The sequence below is a fragment of the Brachycentrus maculatus genome, unplaced genomic scaffold (genome assembly GCF_059751285.1).
Source record: "Brachycentrus maculatus isolate JH-2025_06_01 unplaced genomic scaffold, ASM5975128v1 h1tg000156l, whole genome shotgun sequence".
Classification (NCBI taxonomy): Eukaryota; Metazoa; Arthropoda; class Insecta; order Trichoptera; family Brachycentridae; genus Brachycentrus; species Brachycentrus maculatus.
The window spans coordinates 303,038-330,884 of record NW_028280909.1 but is presented as its reverse complement, the minus strand read 5'-3'; the positions used below and the strand labels follow the sequence as shown (position 1 = coordinate 330,884).

The following is a 27,847-nucleotide window of genomic DNA, read 5'->3' as shown; positions in this document are numbered from 1 at the left end:
TTGAAGGTGGAGCAGTAGAAACCTGACAAACTTCTCTTGCAAAAGAGAAGTATGTGCTAAATTGAAAAAAAATTGACGAAAAATTTATTGAACCAGGCCATGTGTTCCAGACTGCCCCAGATGATCTGCAAGCGCTCCGGGCGCGTGCTGGAGGACGGCTCCTGCATGGGGTCGGGCTCCTCCCGCGGGGGCGCCGAGGAGGCCCCCGGGCCGCAGCCCTACCGCGCGCGGCCGCAGTACTCGCGCGCTGGAGAGCGGGCGCGACATCTCGCCCCTGCGGGACTCCAGTGCGCGCTGCTGTGCGGCGGGGCTGGGTGTAAATACGAGTGTGCGCACCGCTGGCCACCTGAACAGCTGGCACTGCAGGGAGTATACTCTCACTGGTGATTTAACATCTTAATCAGTGATTTGTGGTCTGCAACTCAACTCAGGCCAATTGGTCTGAATTCACTATGGACTCGTCAGTTCAGTTCATTTCGAAAATTCGATGTAGATAACGTCTTATACGTTTACATAAAAGTAGATAACGGTCAGTTGATAACATACACCAAACAAAAAATATATACAAAATAAATTACGCCTAGTTTTCAGGCTATCTACATCGAATTTTCGAAATGAACTGAATTCCTAAAGCGCTAACTACTTAATTTTGACAAAGCATAAAGTTTTAAAACGATTAATACATTTTTTAATCGTGTTTTTGAATGTATAATACTAGTTTAGAATTTCAGATAAAACCGTTGATAAATAAAATAAAATACGTTGTACAAATCTTCTAAGCTCTCTCCAGTAAAGTTACAGATTTACAGATAGAGTACTTTACGTAGGGGCCGTCGATATTATAAGTGATTCGGTATATTTTTGGTGCGTCTGGCTTCCATGCTGGTGGTCCCGGGTTTGAATCCCAAGGGTGTCAAAAGAAATTTTCAAGCGATTTTCACTCCCATATAAATTTATTTAAAATATTATTATCGTCCTAGACTGGTACAAAAAGCGCAAGGCTGATGATCACTTTGTTTTCATGCAATTAACGATCAAAATAAAAATTACACCGAGTTTATACGATACAGTGCCCTACGCATCATTGTGTACAGATAAGCTTTTGAAGAATATGTGTGTGAGTGTACTACCCGTGATTGACGACCACACTACTCAAATTTTTGGAACTATATTTATATGGAGTCGTAATTTTTTTTAATACCCTATAGTGTGTGAATGTATTTTTTTTTATTTGGTTAAAAATGTTATTAAAAATAGTTATTGACCTTTTTCGATCGGAATTTCTTGCCTTCTCACTTCTCGTCAATCGATAGCTCTACTATTGTTTAGAATTTTAATGAAATTGGCATTTTTATAGGATAACGGAAGACATCTTGGCGATGGCTCGACCCAGCACGGCCTCCATCGCTACGTGGAACATCATTCAACAATTTCACAGGTAAAACTTGTTCGTAAAAATTTTAACTAAATATTTCACCAAAATGTGTTTTTAGAATATGACAAAAAACCACTTACCAAAAAAATCGAAGAATAAAAACCAAAAAAAATAAGGATGTTTAAATGGTATTATGATGAAAGAATGCAAGGTACAATCATATTGAACAATTTCATACGTAACACTTATTTACAAAAATTTCAAACAATGTGCATTTTATATGACAAAATAAGACTTTTTTAAATGATATAAAAGCACGATTATGAGGCAAATGTAATTGGAAAAAAGGAGCAGAAGAAGACCGAGAAAAACATGGCATGATCAGATATGCCAAATACTTGAAAGTGGCCAGGTAAGGAGTCGTAATAATCGGCGGGTATGTATGAGGAGATGCATGAACGTGGAAGAGGCGAAGAATGTTTGCAAAGACAGAGTGGTGTGGCGTTCTATTCTCTCTGCCTACTCCTGCGGGGAAGCGTCGTGATGGTTAGTCAGTTAGTTGTATAAAAGCACAAACTGATAAATAATCGGATTTTTTTTTTTAAATAAAACGATGTATGATGGATATTCGAATGGTGTGAAGATGAAAAAAATGAATTTCGAGGAAAAAATTAAAGGCTGAGATAAGCATATTCATCAATTTCATAGGTAAAATTCATAAAAATTTACACAAAATATTTTTCAAAATTTCACAGAAACTCCCCCACTTTTTGAATATAACAAATAAAAAAAGCGTACAAATCGAAAAATAGAAAGCATAAAAAATAAAAAGATTTAAAAATCAAAATATTGAAGGTAAAACATTGTCATCACATAACACACGTATGGCTGCGCAGTGTTGGCAATATGAAAAATTAGTAATAATTGAACCAGTGTCTTATTATCTGCAGTTACTTTGAAATATGTCAGTAATAGGGGCTAGGTCAGTGTTAGGGGCGTTTACCTTATCATGGATATTCGAATGGTGATAAACGGAAAAGAATTAAAGGTTAAGATAAGCATTTTCTGTAATTAGTGTGTCAGTTTTAAGTTTACAAATACGTAACCAACTAACTAATAAGCTAACTTCCCCGCAGGGGTAGGCAGAGAGAATAAATCCTCAGGCCAATCTGTCTTTGCAAACAATCTTCGCCTCTTCCACATCCATGCATCTCCTAATACATACCCGCTAGTATTTGAAATACTTGATGATGCCAAGTTTTCCTTGGTCATCCTTTGCCTCTATTTCCAACCACATTCGCTACATAAATTTGTTTTACTGTTCCCTCTTCACTCATTCGACATGCCCAAACCATCTCAACACGCCTTTCTTAATTTTATCGATAATGCTAATGTCAGCCTTCCATTCTTTCCTTATATCACCATATGAATATCTACCATACATCGATTTGCCACACGTTCGCCTGAGAGATACAGGTACATCATAGTTGTATTAGGGAATCATAATTCATAATCGATAATTCATTATATTTATGAGGATAGCTTTCGTTAGATTAGCAGCCTTCAACGCGTAGCCATACTTAGGTCTATGTACAAGTTATGTATTTAAATTAAGTATTTGTTAATGTGTTTTTTTTTAGTTGGGGAATTAAGAGTATTATAAACCTTCAAGCAGCCGGGGAGCATGCTCACTGCGGACCTCCATTGGAATCAAGTGGATTCACCTACGATCCTTGCATATTCATGAATAACAAAAGTAGGTTAAATACAATCCTTCCATGAATAACAAAAGTAGGTTAAATACAATCCTTCCATTAATAACAAAAGTATGTTAAATACAATCCTTCCATGAATAACAAAAGTAGGTAAATACAATTCTTCCATGAATAACAAAAGTAGGTTAAATACAATCATTCCATGAATAACAAAATTAGGTTAAATACAATCCTTCCATTAATAACAACAGTAGGTTAAATACAATCCTTCCATGAATAACAAAAGTAGTTTAAATACAATCCTTCCATGAATAACAAAAGTAGGTTAAATACAATCCTTCCATGAATAACAAAAGTAGGTTAAATACAATCCTTCCATGAATAACAAAAGTAGGTTAAATACAATCCTTCCATGAATAACAAAAGTAGGTTAAATACAATCCTTCCATGAATAACAAAAGTAGGTTAAATACAATCCTTCTATGAATAACAGAAGTAGGTTAAATACAATCCTTCCATGAATAACAAAAGTAGGTTAAATACAATCCTTCCATAAATAACAAAAGTAGGTTAAATACATTCCTTCCATGAATAACAAAAGTAGGTTAAATACAATCCTTCCATGAATAACAAAAGTAGGTTAAATACAATCCTTACATGAATAACAAAGGTTACTTAAACTCTTCTTTAATCACGAGAAATAAAACCAAGTTCAGTATTATGTTATACATTAAATGATAAAAGTTGGAGCTTTATATGATTCCGTATTCATTAATAACAAAATAAGTTAACCTCTCCTATAATCATGAGAAATAAAAATATGTTGGGTATGGTCTTATATATCGCTCACTCCTTTCAAGAACGTCATAAAACAAAAAACTTGATTTTCCAGGAGAACGTTTTTAAAGTTTAAAAATATAATACAATGTATTACAAATAAATATCAAGCCACTTATTGAATTTTTTACTGCAACAGATCTTTTAAGGTAAAAATTTAAGGTTTTTTCTCCGTTTGAAAAATATTTAGTATGTTAAAAAAAATAATTAAATAATACCTTTTCTTCAAAATGCAAAAACATCACTTTCCGCCCTGTAGCGGGTAAATATTATGTTAAAAATATGCCTCTTTTGCTGGGATATAGTACGTTTTCTGGACATTCCAAAAACATGCACTACTGAAAATTGACGATTTTTATGTATGACGTTCTTGAAAGGAGTGAGCGATATTTGTAAATGACAAAACTAGGTTAAATACAATCCTTGCATGAATAACAAAAGTTTGTTTAAACCCTTCTATAATTATTAGTAATAAAACAATATTGAATATGGTCTTACATGTGTGTCGGATTGTGGTCCCGTGGTTAGTGTCTCGAACTCATGAACCAGAGTTTCTGGGTTCGAACCCACTGTATGACAATTTGATGCCTATTTTTAATAATGAGCCGCTTAGGCTTACATCAATAGTATGAAATTGAAGTATTTTTATAAGTAAAATATAAACGTTTCTCTTTTCATATATCGCTTTCAACAACGTCATATATCAAAAATCGTCAATTTTCAGTTGTGCATGTTTTCGGAATACCCAGAAAATGTACTGTATCCCAGAAAAAGCGGCATATTTTTAACTCAATATTTACCTGCTACAAGGTAGAAAGTGTTTTTTTTTCCATTTTGAATAGAAGGTATTGTTTAATTATTTTTATAAATATACTAAATATTTTTAATTGGAGAAAAAACATTCGAACAACGTTTTACCTAAAAAAATCTGTTGCACAGTAAAAATTCAACAAGTGGCTTGATATTTATTTTTAATACATTTCATTATATTCTTAAACTTTAAAAACGATCTCCTGAAAAAAGTTTTTTTACATATGACATTGTTGAAAGGAGTAAGCGATATGTAAAATAAAAATTTTAGTATAAAGGACTTTGGTAAAATATTAAAAAATAAACTTTATACATGCATTTGTACATTTAAATTCACATTATGTAAATGATTATTTGAACTTTTAAACGTGGTTTTAGCGAATAAGTGCAAATTTTTCACTGATTATCAAAATGGTATTAATTTTACTGATTTATTACTCTAAATGTAGAAGCAAGATGCAAAAATTTATCTCATATATTGCAGTATTCTATTACAATTTCGCGTGGAGAGACTACGGAGCTGCTGGCCTTCGAGCACTCTTGGATGCTGTAAAGGTTCTGGTCTTCGCTGTTGGAGAAGGGAGAGTTGCCATACATTGTCATGCAGGTAAGACCTGTGCAGAAGCCTGGGAGAGGACCTATCCGACATCTGATGAATGTTAGTTCATAAGGAACTCTCACGAGAGGTGGTATCATACATGATAAACTAGTGAAGACATTGGAACCATAAACCAAGCTAGGACACAAAATGCCGAACCCTCTTCTAGTGGAACGGAAAGTCTGTTGACGACAGTCAGCAGTCCGGCTTCTCCTGAGGAGTGCAACGTGGTTTCCTTCCAGCAATGAGCAAATGCTGACAAGTTCCTGATTGGCTCACACTAGATTATCCCTCCTGTTCCCAACACAGATTAAAATAAAACATGGTTTAGCTAGAAGAAACAAAAATGCACTAATTGATCTACAAACTTTTTTCCATCTATGTTGAGATGCCAAAATAATATCTTTGTTCAAAAACTGATTGACTTTCCTACGACATTGGTACCATAAACCAAGCAAGGACACAAAATATCTTCTTCTAGTGGAATGGAAGACCTGTTGACGACAGTCAACAGTCCGGCTTCTGAAGAGTTTTAGTAGTTTTGTACCAGCAATGAGCAAACGCTAACAAGTCCCTGACTGGCCCACACCGGTTTATATTTCTTGTTCCCAACGCAGATTAAAACAAAACTTAGTTTAGCTATAAGAAACCAAAATCCACTAATTGGTCTATGTCATGGGTGGCCAACATTTTCAGTAGCCGGGCCAGATTATAGAAATGAGATTTCCTACCGGGCAGTAAAACAAAATTAATTTTATTATTCAAAGCAAGATAGACAAGATGGATATTAAGTACTTTTTGCTTATTTGCATGTTTACCTCATAATGCCGTTTAATATTATACATTAACAAGATAGAAACAGAATCATTGCATATCAGGCATATCGGTTTTGTTTTAAATTCCATGAAAAAATATTTTATAGTCCATCTGTCTCAAAAACTTCTCAATTCTTCTGTTACTCTTCTCTTCTTTAGTCCAATGTCTTTACTACTTGACGCCATTATGGGTCTTGAAATTGCCAGGATAGTAAACTACTCCAATATATGGGATATTATCCGAACTACGCACGATGGAATATTCTTTTGGTGGTTTTGTGTACACTAAAGGAAAAAATGTGTGATTTGCTCCGCGGGCTGCGGGTTGGCCACCCTTGGTCTATATTCTTTTCTCCGTCTATGTTGAGATGACAAAACAATATCCTTGTTCAGAAACTGATTGACTTTCCAGGTCTCGGAAGAACTGGCGTGCTGGTGGCGTGCTACCTGGTGCACGCGTTGCGCGTCAGTGCTGACGAGGCCATAAGGCGCGTCAGATCAAGGCGGTCGAGGGCGGTGCAAACTGCAGTCCAAGTTTCTGCAGTACATCACTTTGAGAAATACCTTCTACCGCAGACTGCAGTTTTCAGCATAAGGTTAAATTTAATTAATTTCAATTAATTTATCAAGTAATCAATATGTATGAAAATAAAATAACTATAGATTTTATTCAATTCATATAGTACCGACTCTCAATATTGTGACAGTCGGTAAAGCAGATCGCGCAAATCTACCACCAGATGTTGCCATGCGTCGCACTGGGAAAAACAAGAGACATCAGATAGCAAAATATTGTGTTTGTTGAACTGTCAAATAATATGTAATTTATAAAAGATTAATTAAGAATAAACTTTTATTGTCGTTTCTTTAATTACAAAGCAACACATTGTTTATTTTAATAATATACACCCACTAATTTACAAAGAAGAATATTACCACGTTATATATATATATATATATATATATATATATATATATATATATATATATATATATATATTTATATATATATATATATTTATATATATATATATATATATATATATATATATATATATATATATATATATATATATATATATATATATATATATATATATATATATATATTTATATATATATTTATATATATATATATATATATATATATATATATATATATATATATATATATATATATATATATACATATATGTGTACATGACGAACTTAAATTTAAGGCGTTTTAATAATATATATATTTAATAATAATATATATATATATATATATATATAAATATATATATATATATATATATATATATATATATATATATATATATATATATATATATATATATATATATATATATATATATATATATATATATATATATATATATATATATATATATATATATATATATATATATATATATATATATATATATATATATATATATATATATATATATATATATATATATATATATATTTATATATATATATTATATATATATATATATATATATATATATATATATATATATATATATATATATATATATATATATATATATATACATATATGTGTACATGACGAACTTAAATTTAAGGCGTTTTAATAATAATACAAATTACAAAGTACTAAATGTAAAGTAGTAGAAGAATCCCGCTTCGGAACATCCCCTCTGAGATTTGGAGCATATGAATAAGGAGTACTTTAGCTCATGTGGTCTCCAAATTATTGAGCCATACTCGAGTCTACTTCGCATCATTTGGAGCTGAAGAACACCGAAGAAAACTTGGTATGATCAAATATTTCAAATTCTTGGGCGTGGCCAGGTCAGGAGTCGGAATAATCGGCTGGTATGTATGAAGAGATTATGAATATTGTAAAAGCGAAGGCTGTTTGCAAAGACAGATTGGTGTAGCGTTCCATTCTCTCTGCCTACCTCTGTGGAGAAGCGGCGTGATGGTTAGCTAGTCAGTTACTTATTTTTTGACATCTCATCAAAGATGAAGAAGAATATGGAAGTCTGGGCATTTACAGGGCTGATGACCGTCATGGGCTGGTTTAAGTGATCACTTTATTACACACGTGTAACATTCACCCATTATTGACAACCACACTACTCAAATTCTTGGAAGTTCTATATATATATGAACCAATTTACTTAATTAATTCGTTAATTTTTTCATTTAGTCAGTTACATTTTTTTAATGAGTATGTTTGTACTTTTCAGGGAGCCGTTGAAGGAAAGAAATAAGCAGCTCGAATTCGGACTTCTACAACATCTTCATAGACAAAAAGTTACCCTACATGGACTCGAAGAAAGGGCTTTCCGATATTTGCCAAAGGTAGTATTTTTCATTTTAAATTTACTTTAATATTTGTTCTCTGAACTGTTAAGGTGGAGACTGGCCGGAGCATTTCGTCGTAACATAACGTCGTAACATCGCTCGCGGCGAGCATCAGCGAGCATCCGAAACTATGGATGGAGCGCTCGGCTGACTGGCTACTGACTGCCTGAATGCTCGCATCGTAACGTGTTGCGTTACGACGAAATGCTCCGGTCAATTTCCACCGTTAGGTAGATAATTCAACCTTTCAAACTTTTCCAACGGTATTTCAGACTAGCACGTTCTGAAGTCATCTTCCCATGCCATGTCGCTCACTCCTTTGAAAAACGTCAAATATCAAAAGACTTGATTTTTCAGGAGATCGTTTTTAATGTTTAAAAATATAATAAAATGTATTAAAAATAAATGAAGCCACCCTTTGCACTTTTTACTGTGCAACAAATCTTTTTATATAAAACCTGAATGTTTTTTCTCCATCTGAAAAATATTTAGTTTTTTAACAAAATAAGTAAACAATACCTTTTTTTCAAAATACAAAAACAACACTTTCCTCCCTGTAGCGGGTAAATATTAAGTAAAAAATATGCCGCTTTTGCTGGGATAAAGTAAATTTTTTGGGCATTCCGAAAATATTTACAACTGAAAATTGACGATTTTTGATATTTGACGTTGTTGAATGTTCATTATCATTTGTCTATAAGTATTGTATATTGCCTAAACGACAGTTGATTTTTCAGATAGTTTACTGCCTTTGCGAGAGGCTGCTGAGGTCGTGCGGCTGTGAAGGGCCAGGGAACGGCTACACCATCAGACCACCGACGACTTCATTCATAGTTCTTCGCGCAAGAAAAGCCAGAAGCAATTGTGCATCTGAATCCAGAATCCAATCTTGCGAATGCACCAAGAAGAGACGAGAAGCAGAAGAAATGTCAACACAAACTGAAGAAGTGAAAATCGATGAAAACGGTAATACTCGCTAACTTAAGCCATCTTCCAAGAGACCAGGAGACCTTTGTTCAACACTGGACACAAGTGTTGAACAAAGGTCTCCTGGTCTCTTGGACTTCTACTCTCTTCTACTGCTACTCTCTTCCAGTGCAGGCCCGCCACATCCCTAATGTCATCGGACCATCTTGTTTGGGGTTTGACCAATAAATCTAGAGGTTTCAAAAATTTGAGTAGTGTGGTTGTCAATCATAGGTAGAAATTGGTGAATGTTACACGTGTGTAAAGTGATCATTTAAACCAGCCTATGGCTCTTTATAAGAGTTTTTTTATATATATGTCATATTATCTTGGTCTTCGCCGAGTACAAATATGAGTTCACCAAACAAGTGGTTGAGATGTCAAAAAATAATGTAAAAAAAAAACTTTTTTTTCGTAGTTTCAAAAATTCGAGTAGTGTGGTTATCAATCGTGGGTAGAATTGGTGAATGTTACCTACACGTGTGTAAAGTTATCACTTAACCAAGCTTATGATAGTCCAGACTTCCATATTCTTCTTCAACTGTGTTGATATATCAAAAATTATATAAGTGACCTGTCTAAACCCTCATAATTTCAAAGCTTAATCAAATTTTAGAAGAGACACCAATTCAATGCATCATGGGTCCACTCACGCCTGCCCCGGCCCCATCGCCTGTAGACGATGTTGAAGATGCTGGTGATGCTGATGATGAAGAGAATCAGGAAACTTCAGAAGCTCCAACTCCTGAGGATAGACCGATCGCCACACCGTCGATAGTTGCTGAGGTATAACGTCTTTTAAAATTACAGTAAAACCTCGATATGATGGACCTCTGTTTAACGGTCTTCGGATGTAATGGACAAAAAATCCAGTCAAAATAAAATATAAACGTTCTTTAATATCGGGTTCGATTCCGAGGAGGAGGGGTCAAATAAATGTGAGTGATTTTTCACTCAAATATTAACTCAATATTGCACTGGACTGGAACTTGAGGTAGAGGGCTGATCACCTTTCCTTCATGTATTAACACTGCGTTTATATGATTTGTCAACCTCCGTGGTGTAATGGTCAGCACGCTCGGCTACCGTTCTGGAGGTCCCGGGTTCAATTCCAAGGGGGGGGTAAAATAAATATAAATGATTTTTTCACTGTAATATTTATTCAATATTACCCTGGACTGGTACCTGAAGCAGATGGCTGATCACCTTTCCTTCATTTGTAAAACGTTTAAGATAACACTGCGTTTATATAAAACAGTGCCCTATGCACCATTTGGGTGCGGATAAGGGTTTTATTATTATTATTATTATATGATGCAGTGGAGGTGAGTAGATTTGAAATAGATCACATCCTTCGGCCATGTCGTATTTGATTGCATGTCATAAACAATTTCCAGTCACATGTCTCTGTGATGATCGGCCCGAATTCATCTTCAAGAGAAACCAGAAGGAAGAAGACCACCTGGAAGACCTCCAATGTGATGGGGTGACAGCTGATAGTCCACGTCACAAGATACGGATAATGACAGATCCGAGGATCTATAAGAAGGAAGAGGGAAAATAATTGTGTGATCAAAAATAAATTTATGTTTTAGGCTCTATTGATGGATCACTCGACCCTATCCGAAGAACGTCAAAAGTACCTGAGGAATTTCCAAATTGATCTCAATACGAGAGCTGAAGCCTTCTTGAGAATTTCTACAGAGGTAATGAAATAAGTCTCATGGATTTTTTCACGATATTTTGAGTGACCAAATTATGCTTACAAATGCTGGATAGTCTGCACTTTTGATTATTTTAACCATGCAAGAATAGTGCCATGATAGTGACGTGTAGCGCTGTTTGCATGCTGGTATAGTGATTGTCCTGACGAAGAAACGGGGGAAGAAAACTTCTAGAAACCAGTAAACAAAAATCTTGCTCAGTGGTTTATATACTAAAATTACTAACATCTTTGTAAAAAAAGTTAATTAAAATGTAAAAATAACGAACCACTAATTCTTCTAATTCCTGGTTCCATCCCAACTTTAAAGACTGTAGACTTTCTTTGTAGACTGTTGGAGTCAGCTCTCCTCGACCTCGGGTCATAGGTCATTCATTCATTGACAGTGTTACCTAGGCCATGCCCGAATCATGTTATTTTTCTGTAATATCCATGAATTCTTTGGTCTTACTCTAGATGTTGTTCGAGGAAGATCTACAGAAATTGCCTAGATCACAATATGTCCAGGTTCTCTGCGTCCTATGTTTCCATACCATCTCAATTGATTTTCCTCTACCATACTTTTGATGCCTGTTACACCCAGGCTTCCGCGAATGTGTGAACTCTCTATTTTATCTATAAGGGACACTCCAGCTGACCACCTAAGCATTCGCATTTCAGCAGTTTCTATTTGCCTAGAGTAGGTGTTTTACATCGTCCAGCATTCGGAGCCATAGAGGAGTGCGGGTCTGACAATTTTTTGGTAGACTTTTCCTTTTAGCTTGGCTGGCATTTTTGGATCACAAATGACTCCAATTATTGAACGGATTTTCTGTATAATAAATATCTTTAATACTTTATATTTAAAAAATGTCTTTTTTATAATTTTAGGACGATTTGAGAATAATAGCAGCTTTGCTAATGGAGTGGCTCGAAGGTCTGAAGATGCCTGTTTTAGACGCACAGGACCTAGCTACTATAGTGGTTTGGGGTGAGAGACCCCAGGAATGCTTGCTGCGTCTGGAATTGGTATGTCTTTTCAACAGTCGCGATGGTTACTTAGTTAGTTGGTGATCAATAAATATGATTTGAACGATTTATGTTCCCAGGAAGATGCTATTCTCGTGGAATACCTCATCAGAACAGTCTCTCGTTTGAGATCGATCTCTTGCGAGGCCCGAGCGGCTCTGGTGCGCCGACTGGCTGGAGCTCTCAGCCAACAAGGAGTCAGGGTACGAGGAGTTCTACAGCCACCAAGGAGCAGGGCGAGAGCCATGCGCGCCGGTACAGCTGCCACCCTCTCTGCCTTCCTGGCGCGCCTCCACGCCTGCATCAGAGAAGAAAAATTCTGCAATTCATGCAATTCAGCCCGCTTCCGGGGCCTTCCAGAATCCTCCGCATCACAAAGATCTACTGTCACCATCGTCAAGCCAACGCCAAGCAAAAAGAAGAAGCCAATCTTGTCCAATCCTTCCAAAAGCCTATCGCTGGCGTCTGTCAAGTGTGCAGTGTCTCCGATCAAAACGTCGTACTCTTTAGACGACGTGAACGAATGCACTCCGTTCCTTGATTCTCCAATCAAATACAGTTCATCTTTCGCTACCAGATCTTCGAAATCAGATAATACGTTGCATCGTGCGCCTTCTTCTCCCAAAAGAGCCATCAAATCTTCTTCGCCTGTCAAAACTCACGTTTCTTCTTCCATAGAGCACTCCTTGATTCAATCCAATCCGAATTTGATCTCGACAGTCGCTGAATATCACCTGGACTGACCCAGATACAGTGGGTGTCGTCCTCCCACCCAGTCGACCATCGCCAGCTCCTTGAAAGACAAGAGGATGCAGTCCTGCAAGTACAGTCTGGAAGTCCAGGACATCAACTGGAGCCAGAGCGTCGTGGAAGTCCCGGTGCGCTGCGCCAATAACAAAGATTGTGTCTTTCAAAAACTGGCCACCACGAACTACAGAGGGATGTTCATTTTGCCTTACGGTGGCGGCCGATCAACTCTGAGACCGTGTCAGTTTAGGACTATCAAGAAAATACGACGTGTTAGAATTATGGAGGACAGTGGGCTGAACAAGAGTTTTAAAAATCGTGTACACAATATGATAAAGAATAAAAAAATTGACTAAGTGATTGCAATGTTCCATTAATTGACAATAATCGACAGTCACTATCTATGTATAATTAATTTAAATTTCAAATGTGGAATAACACAATTTTTATAATAAATATATATATATATATATATATATATATATATATATATATATATATATATATATATATATATATATATATATATATATATATATATATATATATATATATATATATATATATATATATATATATATATATATATATATATATATATATATATATATATATGTATATATATATATTTATATATATAAATATATATATATACATATATATATATATACATATATATATATATATATATATATATGTATATATATATATATATTTATATATATAAATATATATATATACATATATATATATATACATATATATATATATATATATATATATATATATATATATATATATATATATATATATATATATATATATATATATATATATATATATATATATATATATATATATATATATGTATATATATATATATATATATATATATATATATATATATATATATATATATATATATATATATATAAATATAGTTATATATATATATATATATATATATATATATATATATAGTTATATATATGTATATATATATATATATACATATATGTATATATATATATACATATATGTATATATATATATATATATATATATATATATATATATATATATATATAAAGTTATATATATGTATATATATATATATATACATATATGTATATATATATATATATATATATATATATATACATATATATATATATATATATATATATATATATATATATATATATATATATATATATATATATATATATATATATATATATATATATATATATATATATATATATATATATATAGTGTCGGGCTGTGGTCCCGTCGTTAGTGTCGCGGACTCTCAAGTCAGAGTTTCTCGGTTCGAACCCACTCTAACACAATTTGATACCTATTTCTAATAATGAGCCGCTTAGGCTCACAAAAACAGTAAATATAAAATTGAAATATTTGTGTAAATAATAAAAACACAAATATTTTTCTTTAAAAAATATACATACTTAAATATGAAAGAAAAAGTAGGTGTATGTATGTTGTATTGAATAAATTAGAAGTAAAAAATGTTAATAATTTATTTTTTTCCCTTTATCGCTGATTTTAAGTTATAATATATTATAAGTTTATGCCAAGAAAATAAATTGCATGATCGTGTTTTCATTAATAAACTTATTAAAAATCAAAAATCAATTTTTATTAGTAATCACCTTATCAGTACACCAACTCACAATCCTCAGGAATAAACAACAAGTGACAGAATGACATCTATATGTCGATACTGTTATCGAACAGATTAATTTAAACAAAACATTTTTCGTATTTTCAACACCCTCTAAAAAATGTTTTGGGGATATTCCTCGTATTATGGACTAGGGCTGCTTCTTGCAGAGATTGAGGTGATGACTAGCAAGAAGTATCACCCAATTCTACTGGAAAAGATACTACCAGAGATACAAAAACGAAGGTCAAATGGTAATGGAATATTTCTGCAGGATTTAACCCCCTGCCACAAATCCAAAAAAAATATGAAATATTTCACACAGAAACAATGAACTGTGTTGTACTGGTCAATAATTTTGCCAGACATAAACCTAATTGAAAATCACTCGGCAATCTGTAAGAATCGGCTCTCCAAAATTGATTGCACTGCGGTGGAAAAGCTCATTTTGTCCATAACTCAGGTATGGTTTCGAGACTAAATAATGGCATCCCGTGCCAAAACCTTATATAATAGATGCCAAGAAGAGTAAAATCTTTGATTGAGTCCAAATGAGATCATATTTAATATTAATTTTTGATATAATTAATAAACAAAACTTTTTACGAAAATACAGCAAAAATAAGTTTTGTTTCAATTTATCTGTTCGATACTGTAGGTGTATTCTGAAAGGCTAATGAAAATTCACATAACCAGTTGCATAATTATTTATATGTAGGCATAATACGTTTTAGTGGCAACACCGGTAAAGTGTCAGTGTTCATAATTTGGCGGCAAAAACAGCCGTCAAAAGATGGAGGAAGTGGGAAAGAAAGTGTTCTCTGTTTGCTGGGCAGTGTACGTGAGCCGCAGAAATGTCGACACGATTCAATAATGACAATAAAAGAAAATAAAAGACAATTTTCAAGACTATAAATAATAAAGAAATCGCCGCTCACGCGAGCGGAACGCCAGAACGGTGGGCGTTGGGGAGGCTTTGAGACATTAATTCAAGAGCATCGAAAAACAGCGAATGGTCTTTGAGACATTAATTCAACAGCATCGAAAAACAGCGAATGGTCTTTGAGACATTAATTCAACAACAACGAAAAACAGCGAATAATCTTGCTTTTTTCCGCCTTCTTAAAGCTATATTCCGCAATTTTTTTCTATTCAAGGTATACCTACGAAATTAAGAAATTTCAGAGGTGCATATTTACCATATTATGGTAACATATTTGACATATTATGTTTAATGCGAAATGTGAGCCTACTTAACTGAATACAAGAAATCAAAATTTGGAGTAACTGTGTTTTTTTCACAAAACTAGACTACTTCCGAGGCACACCAACTAAGCACCATGGTACACAAGTCTTAGAGTAATGGCTAACGCATTTATCTACAATGCTGGAGGTTCAGGAGGAAATATTCACAAATTGACACAGTCCCATAAAAAAGTGAAAAAGAAATTCCATCATTTGAGAAAAAGCATATTTAAAAAAATTTATATTTTACTAATGCAAATTATAAAAAAATGATGATAATGATGAAAATGCATTTTGTAATTACTTTAACATATGTTCGCCTCCGTAGTGTAATGGTTAGCACACTTGGTTACCGTGCTAGAGTTCTCGGGTTCGATTCCCATGAGGACAAAAAAAAAATAATTGATTTTTCATTTCAATATTTATCTAATATTACCCTGGACGGGTACCTAAAGAGCAAGATTGATCATTTTGCCTTCATGTTAGTAACGATCAAGCTAGCACTGCATGAAAACTATACAGTGCCCTATGCACCATGAGTGCGAATAAGGGTAAGAATACATATATATAATATACATGTGTGTGTGTGTGAATTATTAATTTTTCTTTGATTTTCTTAAATATTTTATTTGTATCATTTTTTGAACCCATGAAAACTAAAACATTAATTTGTGCAAATTAATACATATATCTAAAAAAAATTGATATATATTTTTTAAAACCATCCAGTTTTTGGCAGTAAATGAATAATAAATGAATATTTTTCACAAAACTAGTTCTACACCTTGAAATAATGTATTGTTCTCAAGTCACCAGCTTCCTCTAAGGCTGAATGACTAAAACGTGTAAGCTAAGTGGCCATACACTTCCTTCCGACATTTAACACTGACAATAAGCGATTTTGAGCAGAAATTTATTGATTTTCTTTTTTTTCTCGCTCATAAATCGACGCAATCATCTATATAAGTAAAAATGTAAGTCTCAGCTTGTTTGAAATCTCAAGTCTCGGAAAGTTATCCATGGATTGCTTTGAAATTTTGACACAACGTTGCATTCAGATAAGTGCGAATATAATATACATTTGAATACTTATTTATTTGGGATATGATACAGTATGTACATAAAAAGTAACGCGTAACAATCGATAAAAATGCGTAATCAAATACACATTCCTTCTAGTCTCTAAACTGTTGTAGCCAAGCATACCCTGGAAAAACTCGGTCGGGTAATTAGAACATTTTGAGTCCATTTTTGTCCAAATACTTGTCCACAAAATCTGGATTATCTGAGTTATTTTTAATATTATTTTATGACATTTCAACAAAGATATAGTATAAAGATATAAGTATATATATATATATATATATATATATATATATATATATATATATATATATATATATATATATATATATATATATATATATATATATATATATATATATATATATATATATATATATATATAGTTATATATATATATATATATATATATATATGTAAATATATTTATATGTATATATATATATATATTTATATATATGTATATATATATATATATATATATATTTATATGTATATATATATATATATATATATATATATATATATTATATATATATATATATATATATATATATATATATATATATATATATATATATATATATATATATATATATATATATATATATATATATATATATATATATATATATATATATATTACATTTTAATATATTTACATTTTTATTTATAACATAATAACATTTGAATCATTTATACATATGTAGAACTTTTATATTTCGATTCGCTGTGCCTCTCCATAAAAGAGTCTGTGCTCTTGTGCTTGGAAAGGGACTTACACTCGTGGTTTAATGTTACATAATAAAAGATATAATAGTTTTTTTAATATATTTTTTTAAAGATTTAAATGTATAGAGCTTTAATTTTTTTCTTGAGGATTTTTATATCATCTATTTTTTTTATTTCTTTAGGGAGTTTATTGAAATGTTTGATTGCCAAATATTTGAAGTTTTGCTGAAATTGCTTGGTGTTGCATTTTGGAATAGAAAAATCGTTTGAGAATCTCGATGATAAATTCTTTGTTAAATTTAAATAGTTGTCACCCTTTAGTATTTGAAAAACTGCGGTTTTTTTATAAATGGATTCTATATTTGGGACTTTTTTAAATAATAATTTTGTTGGAAATATGTTTTTTTTTTTCAAGATGACTTTAATTATGGTTTTCTGTACTATTTTCACTGAGTTCAGTATGTTGTTGTATGAGCCTCCCCATGCAATAATGCCATACTGTAGTAGTGAGTGAACGATAGCATAGTAAACTCTTTTTAGGTTGTCGATGGTTAGTATGTTTCGGATTCTAATGAATATATATATGCATTTTCTTATTTGTGTATATATATATATATATATACACAAATATTTCAATTTCATACTATTTCTGTGAGCCTAAACGGCTCATTATTAGAAATAGGTATCAAAATGTGGTAGAGTGGGTTCGAACCGAGAAACTCTGACTTAAGAGCCCGCGACACTAACCACGGGACCACAACCTGACGATAATATAGAAGTCTGAAAAATATGAGATGAAGAACAATAGCTTTTCATCTCACCAATAGATGTCTCTAGTGAAATTCTAGTGATTCAATAACAACGTTTCGAAATTGGATCATATATATAGAACTTCCAAGAATTTGATTAGTGTGGTTGTCAATCATGTGTAGAATTGGTGAATGTTACGCATGTGTAAAGTAATTACTTAAACCAGCCTTTGACGGTCGTAAGCCCTCGCAAATGCCCAGACTTCCATATTCTTTTCATCTAGGTTGAGATGTCAAAAAATAATATGAAAATTAACTCCTATGATTGGAGATAATCCAGATTTGTGAACAAGTATTTGGACACACTCAAAATGCTGTATATCGGATTTTGGTAACCAAAGGGTCGACTGTCACTACGCTTAGTTCTTATTACGTAACTCGATCAAAGTTAGAATCTGGGGATGGAACTCTAAGTGTAAAATTTGTGAACATACATTTGGACACACTCAAAATATCGTGAGTATAAAAACTCGTTTCTTTAGCCCCCTCTCTCTAAAGTTTTATTTTTTTTTTTTATTGGAAAACCAACAGAATATTGAACAAAAATAACATAATGTAATAAAATTTAAAAAAATAAACTTCCAATTAGAGGTTTTCACTTAAGTAATCTAAAAAAAAATAAACTGTCATGTACATAAAAGTAAAACTAAACTTACAGTAGATGTTTTTATCTACATATATTTGTACATAAATGTAAAAATAAACTTACAGTAGATGTTTTTATCAAATAATACAAATTTTCTTTATCAACTAGTCAAATAGTCATCAACAATATTTGTCTTAAACGTATTAAAAGAAACATTATTGATGTCCATTTCATTAAGCATTACATTGCACATATTTACACACATTGTCCAAATTTAAAACACAGTAAGGGACATTTTTTTTGTAGTAGTTTTTTTTTGCATTTTTGGACTTAGTAGAGTCTACTTAGTCCATAAATGCAAAAAAAACCTACTACAAAAAAATGTCCCTTACTGTGTTTTAAATTTGGACAGCCGTATTACAGGCAATTTTGGTAGGACTTGTCATTTTAATAATAATAATAAAATCCTTATCCGCATCCCAATGGTGCATAGGGCACTGCGTCGTATAAGCGCAGAGTTATTTGGATCGTTTACACACGAAGGAAAGGTGATCAGCACTCCGCTTCAGCTACCAGTCCAGAGTAATATTGAATGAATATTCAAACCCTTATCCACACCCCAATGGTGCATAGGGCACTGCATTATATAAACACAGTGTTATCTTGATCGTTAACACACGAAGGAAAGGTGATCAGCCCTCCGCTTCAGCTACCAGTCCAGGGTAATATTGAATAAATATTACAGTGAAAAAAACACTTATATTTATTTTACTCCTTTGGGAATCGAACCCGGGACCTCCAGAACGGTAGCCGAGCGTGCTGACCATTACACTACGGAGGCGGCATTTTACGGATTTTAAATGAAATTTTGTTTCTGGTCTGTGCTCCCGGGACTCTAAAATTGATGAGTGATAAAAGTTCTGGACAATGTACATAATTATTAAAAATTTTATACAGGAAAATAAGATAAATAAAATAATACACATTCTTTATCTCTCTCTCTCTCTCTCTCTGTCTCCCGCAGAGTCAGTGGACCGTTTTGCGTTTTTATTGGACTATTTGCGTTTTTTTAACAGCACTTCATATATAAACCGCTTTACGCTTGGCCCCTTGTCATAGAGAAATCGCCAGTGCCAGAATCGAGTGTTATTTCGTTATAAAAATTTCGTCATGATAGCTTTGGTAAGTTTATCATTTATTTTTTCATTCCCCTCCTCATCTGGTGGTGCACAGGGCACCTCAAGAGATAGCAGTAGTGTTTACCTGATCACTAATTTATTTATATAATTATATTACAATAATGTGCTCTTACTAATTATTTTTTGACATCTCATCAAAGATGAAGAAGAATACGGAAGTCTGGGCATTTACGGGGCTGACGACCGTCATAGGCTGGTTTAAGTGATCACTTTACACACGTGTAACATTCACCAATTCTACCCATTATTGACAACCACACTAACAAATTCTTTGAAGTTCTATATATATGAACCAATTTGGAAACCTTGTTCTTGACTCACTAGAACTTCACTAGAGACATCTATTGTTGAGATGTAAAGAAGCTTTTTATCAAGCAGAAACGCCAGAAAATACCATTTTCATTTTTATTATTTAAGCTTATAATTTGACCGGATAGTTTATTTACAACATTTTGAGTGTGTCCAAATACTTGTTCACAAAATCTGGATTATCTCCAATTACAGGAGTTATTTTCACATTATTTTTTGACATCTCATCAAAGATAACTCCTGTAATTGGAGATAATCCAGATTTTGTGAACAAGTATTTGGACACACTCAAAATGTTGCTCTTACTAAGTTTTACCGTGCCTAGGGGACATTTTACGACATTTCTTTGGTCCCAAACGGTTTTCGGTAAATTTTCAGGCAGCTGGTTAATTTTAGTATAAGCAATATATTGCAAGGACCTTACTCCAAACTTAGTGGTGTTTATCGGCTCCACATGTATTTTATTTTGTTCCCGTGTATTATTACTACCTATCATTAGAATCCTAACTGTTCATTAAACCTCCTCTCTTAGTTTTTCCCTCTTCCTCCTTCCCTAAACTCCCTTTTTCCTTTGCCTTTCTTATTATCAATTTTTAATTCATGTTTTTTTTTTATGTTTAAGTACTATCTACCCTCTGATTGCAAACAGCTATACATGGTATCAAACGTTTTGATTAATATCACAACAGTCTGTTCACGGTTATTTTATTATTATTATTCACAATTATTGATTTCGCAGTATAAATAATTAAAAAAAAAAAAAAAAACTATAGGTAAAATAACTGTGAACAGACTGTAGTCTGTTTTTGGTTGGTTGGAAGATATTGCTTGTTAGCAATAAGCCCGCCAAGTACTTATTTATTTTCTGTACATGAAGTTTAAATAAATAAATAAATAAATATGATGATGAATTTCTGTTTTAAATCGTTTAGGAGTTGCTATGAGTTTTGAGTGAATTTTTTTATTTATTAACATAAATTATATACATTTATTTCAATTTTAAACTTTTTTTAATAAAATTGCAGAGACCCACCAAGCCACCTTGTGTATCTTGTCGGTGGAGTTCTTTTTGAATACAGTTTTTATTGTTTTTAACCATTTTAATCTAATATACACACAAAAAAGAGAGAAAAATTAAGAATGTAAACATTTTACAATTTTCATAAAATTAACTCTTGATCATTCACCCATTCCTTTATTTTGCCTTTGTTCCATTCAATGAAGATGAAGTACTTTCTGCTGGTGGTGGCCGCGTGTGTGATGCTGGCCTCAGCTATGCCTGCTCCTCAGGACTATGATGACCTCAACTCGGCGGCTTCAGATCATGGTACGCATTTTTTTTATTTATTTATTATAGTTACATTTTTAAGTACAACATAATACAATTTCTAAACATTTATACATATGGCAAACTTATAGTTTTAGATTCGCTGTGCCTCTCCAAAAAAGAGACTGAGCTCTTGTGCTTGGAGAGGGACTTACACTCAAGGTTTAATGTTTTATATAATTAATGGTATAATAGTCTTTTTTATATATTTTTTTCAAGATTTACATGTAATGGGCATTAATTTTTATCTGAAGAATTTTTATATCTTCTATTTTTTTAATTTCTTTAGGGAGTTTATTGAAATATTTAATTCCCAAATATTTTAAGTTTTGTTGAAATTGTTTAGTATTACATTTTGGAGTTGAAAAATCATTTCAGAATCTCGAAGACAAACTTTTTTTAAATTCAAATATTAGTATTTTTTTTGAAAAATTGTTTTATTATCTGCTAATAGATGCCTTCAACAGAATGGAAAGATATGGAAGACGCCTATATCCAGCAGTAGAAAACAGAAGGCTAGAGAAGAAGAAAGAGATCCCTTCTACTACTTGTACTAAACATGGCCTGTTCAATTAATGTAAATTACATAGACTGAATTCATAAAACAATATGTACTTTATTTAGAAGTCACATGTCTGGGTCCCCTTCAAAGTAGTCACCTCCTCGAAGCATACACTTATCCCAACGGTGTTTCCACTTTTGGAAATAATCCTGGAACGCTTCTTTTGTGATTTCCTACAGCTCAGTCACACGCTATCTGACCTGGTATTTTGTAGCATCACAGTCGGAACAGTACACATAGAGACGTGAATTATCTTAAAACATTGTTTATTTATTTATTTATTTATTGGAAATCAACAGCCATTAACAAAAATAGTATAAATTTACAATATAAGGAGCCGATAATGAGGCCAATTACTGATTTCACATTTTATACAACAAGTTTTAGCAAATAAAAATCTATCAGCGGAAGCTAAACTGGCAGTACACAATGGAGTTCTGGTTCCAACCCTTATGTATGGAAGCGAAGCATGGAGTTGGCAAAAGAAGGATGAAAGCAGACTGAATGCAGTCGAAATGCGATCCCTCAGACGAATGTGTGGCAAAACGATGTTTGATAGATGTTCGAATGATGAAATAAGGAAAGAATGTAAGGCTGAGATAAGCATTATCGATAAAATTAAGAAAGGTGTGTTGAGATAGTTTGGACATGTGGAGCGTATGAGTGAAGAAAGAACGGTTAAACGAATTTATGAGGCGAATGTAGTTGGAAAAAGAAGCAGAGGACGACCGAGGAAAACTTGGCACAATCAGGTATGTCAAATACTTGAAAGCGGCCGGGTCAGGAGTCGTAATAATCGTCGGGTATGTATGAGGAGATGCATGAATGTAGAAGAGGCAAAGAATGTTTGCAAAGACCGAGTGGTTTGGCGTTCGATTCTCTCTGCCTACCCCTGCGGGGAAGCGGCGTGATGGTTAGTTAGTTAGTTAGTTAATAAATAATATATATAACAACAAGAAAGAGTAAAAATACTATTAAGCTCAAAATAACATGTGTTTGCCTGTGGTGTGTTGTATTAGTGTATTTTGTGCTAGTTTAAAGAGTTGTTGTCGGGCGGTTTTGTTCATCAACCCCGACCCTAATTATACTCTGTCAGTCTGCCGCCCGACCCTCAGTAAACTAATCAAAATTAACCGCAAACCCAATTACCGTCTGTACAATGTTTCTTCGCATCTCTCGCACTCTACCAAAAGTAAGCAAATAGAACCTGCCGATGGTTATGCCTGTAGGAAGAGCTACCGCTATGCTGAACAATATCATGTCGGATATCTGTTTCATGTGTCTGAGGGGGTATTCCAAAGCGGGATTCTTCCACATCTTTAACAATAGTCTTTTTACATACTTTGTAATTTATGTTTTTAATGTATACGCCTTAAATGTAACTTTGTTATGTATATATTATTTTAATTCATTGTTTCTGCATTCACTTTGTGGTAGGACATGATTTAATTGTCAATGAGAACATTTGTTTTTTACCCCTAGAGCTATATTTATTTTATTTTTATTTTCGGAAGCTACAGATGCTTCCATATACGGATCTGAATATAAACTAAAGCATAAAAAATTATCTGTCACTATAACAAAATGTCCGCCTCCGTGGTGTAATGGTTAGCATGATAGCTACCGTGCTGGAGGTCCTGGGTTTGATTCTCAGGGGTGGTGAAAATAATTATTAGTGATTCACTCTAATATTTCTTTAATATTATCCTGGACTGGTCCCTGAAGCCCAGGAGTGATCACCTTGCCATCATGTAAGTAACAATCAATATAATACTGTGTCAATACGATGCAGTGCCCTTCGTATCATTGGGTGCGGATAAGAGTAAGAAGAAGAAGAAATAAAATAAATATATTTCAAGTGGTAAAAAACAAGTGTTCCCATTTACAATTTAAATATCAATTATTGAATAAATTGATTTTATTTAATTCTTCAAACTTTGATTAACCAAATATTGACTTTGAAATCATTTCAATACCATTGATTTGCTACACACTTATGCTTCAGGTGAAAAGGTAGTACATATAGGAAAAGGTTAGGAAAGTAACATTAATGCTTATAAGTGTCTCCCGCTCTCTACCAACAGTATGTATATAAAAGTGTGTGTAAAAAGTACTTTAATTTTACAGAGCATTTGGGTCGCGTTCAGATCAAAGTGTATCGAGGCCCGACTGAAGATCATGATCACTTCGCTCCCTGGGGTTTCTGGGTGAAACAGCCGGCAGATGATGACCATCACCATTGATCACCTCTCTTCAACACCCACCGAGAAAACCCATCCTTGCTAGCTGTCAAGACACGCCTGATTCAACATATTACAGTCGCAAGATGATACAACAAACAAAATGGCCACCAATTGCATTTAAATGTGCCAACATGTGAATAAAGAAAAATGACAATATATAATATATGTAGAAACAAAAATATTAGCTTAAATGGGTAGAAACAAAAATAGCACCATTTTATATGAGTAGATATAAAAACAGCACTACCTTTTATGGAAAGAAACATAATTAGCAGTTCTTTATATGGGTAGAAATAAAAATGGCACTAGCTATTTTATATTTAACTAATAAAAATGCTAAGGTTTCATCATATTATTTGAACATCTTTGTTTATGATATATTGTATTTTTTTATACTTTACTTCATCACTTGTACTTTAAATTGGTGGTATATAGATCTGTTTACATACCATATTGTCATATGTTTCTCTCACTGGATTAAAGCAGTCAACTGATAACTGTTGTTATAGGTGTCTCAACTTGAGATAAAGCATCTATCGTTTACATACAGAAGGCCTTACGACCTGATGTTTGGCTGGCTTCTTTCAACAGTATGAAGGTTTATAGGTGTATTAACTTGAGATAAAGCATCTATCGTTTACATACAGAAGATGGAAGGCCTTACGACCTGGCATTTGGCTGGCTTCTTTCAACAGTATGAAGGCTGATAGGTGTCTTAACTATAGATTAAACATCTATCGTTTACATATAGAAGATGGAAGGCCTTACGACCTGATGTTTGGCTGGCTTCTTTCAGCAGTATGAAGGTTCATAGGTGTTTCAACTCGAGATGAAACATCTATCACTTATATACAAAAGAAGATGGTAGGTCTTATGACCTGGCATTTGGCTGGCTTGAAACAGTCACCATTCTGCCCAATATTGAACATCCATTCTTTAAAGTTGTATATATGCAATGCTGGTGAATTTCTTTCACATGCTAGTTCTGTTTTCATAGATTCCAAAGTATGGCTAATAGTGGCGCCATCAGTTGATAAATTTGTGAAGTATATATAGCTTACTAAAGATAAATGTTTCATCTCAAGCTGAAACACCTATAATATTGATATATTATCCGTAGGGTGTATAATCCAGTGTCTGATAGAGTAAATATTAGAAAAATATTAATAGCTGTTGGTTGACATGTAAGTACATAAGTATATATGTTTTCATACAATAAAACTAGTTTAATTTAACAAAAATGTATTTGCAATAACTTTGCAAATAAGTTATTTATTTGTTATTAAAAAGTAAGATAAATATAGTTATGCAAAGGCTCAAAAGTAAAATCGCAGCTTTTTTATTGTTAATTAATTGTATCGTTTATTGTCATTTGGTTATATTCAAATAAAGGCAGCCATTTTGTTTTCGGTCTACAAAATTATCTGTGACTGTAATTAGGTTGATTCTGTCTTAATTTACCATCAAAAGGAAGGATTTTTAATTGTAAAGAAGTGCACCTTAAAACATGGCCAAAGAATAAACAATTTGTATTTATAATTTTGCTGTAATATCTAAAATATTTTTATTTCTTTATCAATAAAATTGTTTAAATCAGCAAAATGACAATTTTATTACATTCTTCTGCCGCTTACTGCTCATTACTGAGGGTTGTGACCCTTGTGGAAGCAATGACTCTTCTCTAGTTATCCCTTGACTCCGCTGCACATAGCGCTCCAACCACCGAGGTGCCTGCTGCTGTACTAACTTGATCGGTCCATCATGTGGGGATCTTTCTCTCCCTCTCTTCTCCTCCAGGCTACCAATCATAACCAGTCGTTCAGGCTATCCACATTGCCACGCGTAACGTGTTCAAAGAACTTAAGGCTTAGATCTGAAGCTTATCTCAAGCATTCAAATCAGAATGCGTTCAGCCACGTTTAGGGCTGGTCGAGTTTGCATGCTCAATTTTTTCAAAAAAAAATCATTGAATATTTTTTTGTTTTTTGGAATATATATGGAAAAAAAAAATATATATTTTTTAACTCCTGAACATTCAATAACTTTTTTTTTTCAAAACCATGTAATTATTTCAAAGAAAAACTAATTTTTTCAATGCAAAAACTGTTTTAAGAAAAAAATCATTTACCTAAAATGTTACCTGGATTTAGAGAAAATAAAGTTGCGACTTAACGATTACTTGGCGTTAAGAATTTGTTGTGTACAGACACTGGCCAGAGTCAAGCCATCCAAGTGTAACTCCTGGCGAATGGACTCGTTGGTGCGTCTAGCTGTCCATGGAATTCGGCGCATGCGCCTCCAACACCACATTTTTACATATATCCCTATTTATAAACACCCCATTTACATGGTGGATATATAAATGTATATTATTATCATATTATTTTTTGACATCTCATCAAAGATGAAGAAGAATCATCATGATTCTTCTTCATCTTTGATGAAATGTCAAAAAATAATATGAAAATAACTCCTGTAATTGGAGATAATCCAGATTTTGTGAACAAGTATTTGGACACACTCTAAATGTTGTAAATAAACTATCTGGTCAAATAATAAGCTTAATAATAAAAATGAAAATGGTATTTTCTGGCGTTTCTCATGTGTGTGATTATAATCCAGGATTCGGATCTCACATACTAATATAAGAGTTTCTGCTTAATAAAAAAGCTTCTTTACATCTCACCAATGTCTCTAGTGAAGTTCTAATGATTCAAGAACAAAGTTTCTAAATTGGTTCATATATATAGAACTTCCAAGAATTTAAGTAGTGTGGTTGTCAATAATGGGTAGAATTGGTGAATGTTACACGTGTGTAAAGTGATCACTTAAACCAGCCTATGACGGTCGTCAGCCCCGTAAATGCCCAGACATCCATATTCTTCTTCATCTTTGATGAGATGTCAAAAAATAATATGAAAATAACTCCTGTAATTGGAGATAATCCAGATTTTGTGAACAAGTATTTGGACACACTCAAAATGTTGTATATTATTATATTATATACGAGATACAGCGTGAAAAAGTATACTAAAATTATAATAAAAATATGGTAAGCTTCCTCGTATAATTCCATATTCTTTCACATAAACAAAATGATAGTTGAGAGTTGAGTCTCAAGTTGAGACGCC

At 32.8% G+C, this 27,847-nt stretch overlaps 1 protein-coding gene and 1 long non-coding RNA gene across 2 annotated transcripts; both read left to right on the top strand.

Moving 5' to 3' along the window:
• The first annotated feature begins 99 nt into the window (after window positions 1-99).
• LOC148308612 (uncharacterized) lies at window positions 100-13,303 on the top strand. Its single transcript, XM_088261443.1, has 11 exons — window positions 100-383; window positions 1,358-1,438; window positions 3,016-3,131; window positions 5,222-5,344; window positions 6,563-6,746; window positions 8,376-8,490; window positions 9,231-9,459; window positions 10,076-10,245; window positions 11,055-11,165; window positions 12,053-12,190; window positions 12,271-13,303. The coding sequence occupies exons 1-11, from the start codon at window positions 100-102 to the stop codon at window positions 12,931-12,933; spliced, it is 2,214 nt and encodes a 737-aa protein (XP_088117569.1). The 3' UTR covers window positions 12,934-13,303.
• An 8,505-nt stretch (window positions 13,304-21,808) lies between these two features.
• LOC148308611 (uncharacterized) lies at window positions 21,809-26,318 on the top strand. Its single transcript, XR_015837658.1, has 2 exons — window positions 21,809-21,911; window positions 24,601-26,318. It is a non-coding gene; the product is annotated as an uncharacterized LOC148308611 (long non-coding RNA).
• Window positions 26,319-27,847: the final 1,529 nt, after the last annotated feature.

Excerpts from the sequence above, each read along its gene's own strand:
- LOC148308612 (XM_088261443.1), top strand. The coding sequence starts at position 100 with ATGTGTTCCAGACTGCCCCAGATGATCTGCAAGCGCTCCGGGCGCGTG. Across the intron at positions 1,439-3,015 it reads ATCATTCAACAATTTCACAG|TTGGGGAATTAAGAGTATTA; the intron begins GTAAAACTTGTT and ends GTTTTTTTTTAG. Across the intron at positions 11,166-12,052 it reads TCTTGAGAATTTCTACAGAG|GACGATTTGAGAATAATAGC; the intron begins GTAATGAAATAA and ends TTATAATTTTAG.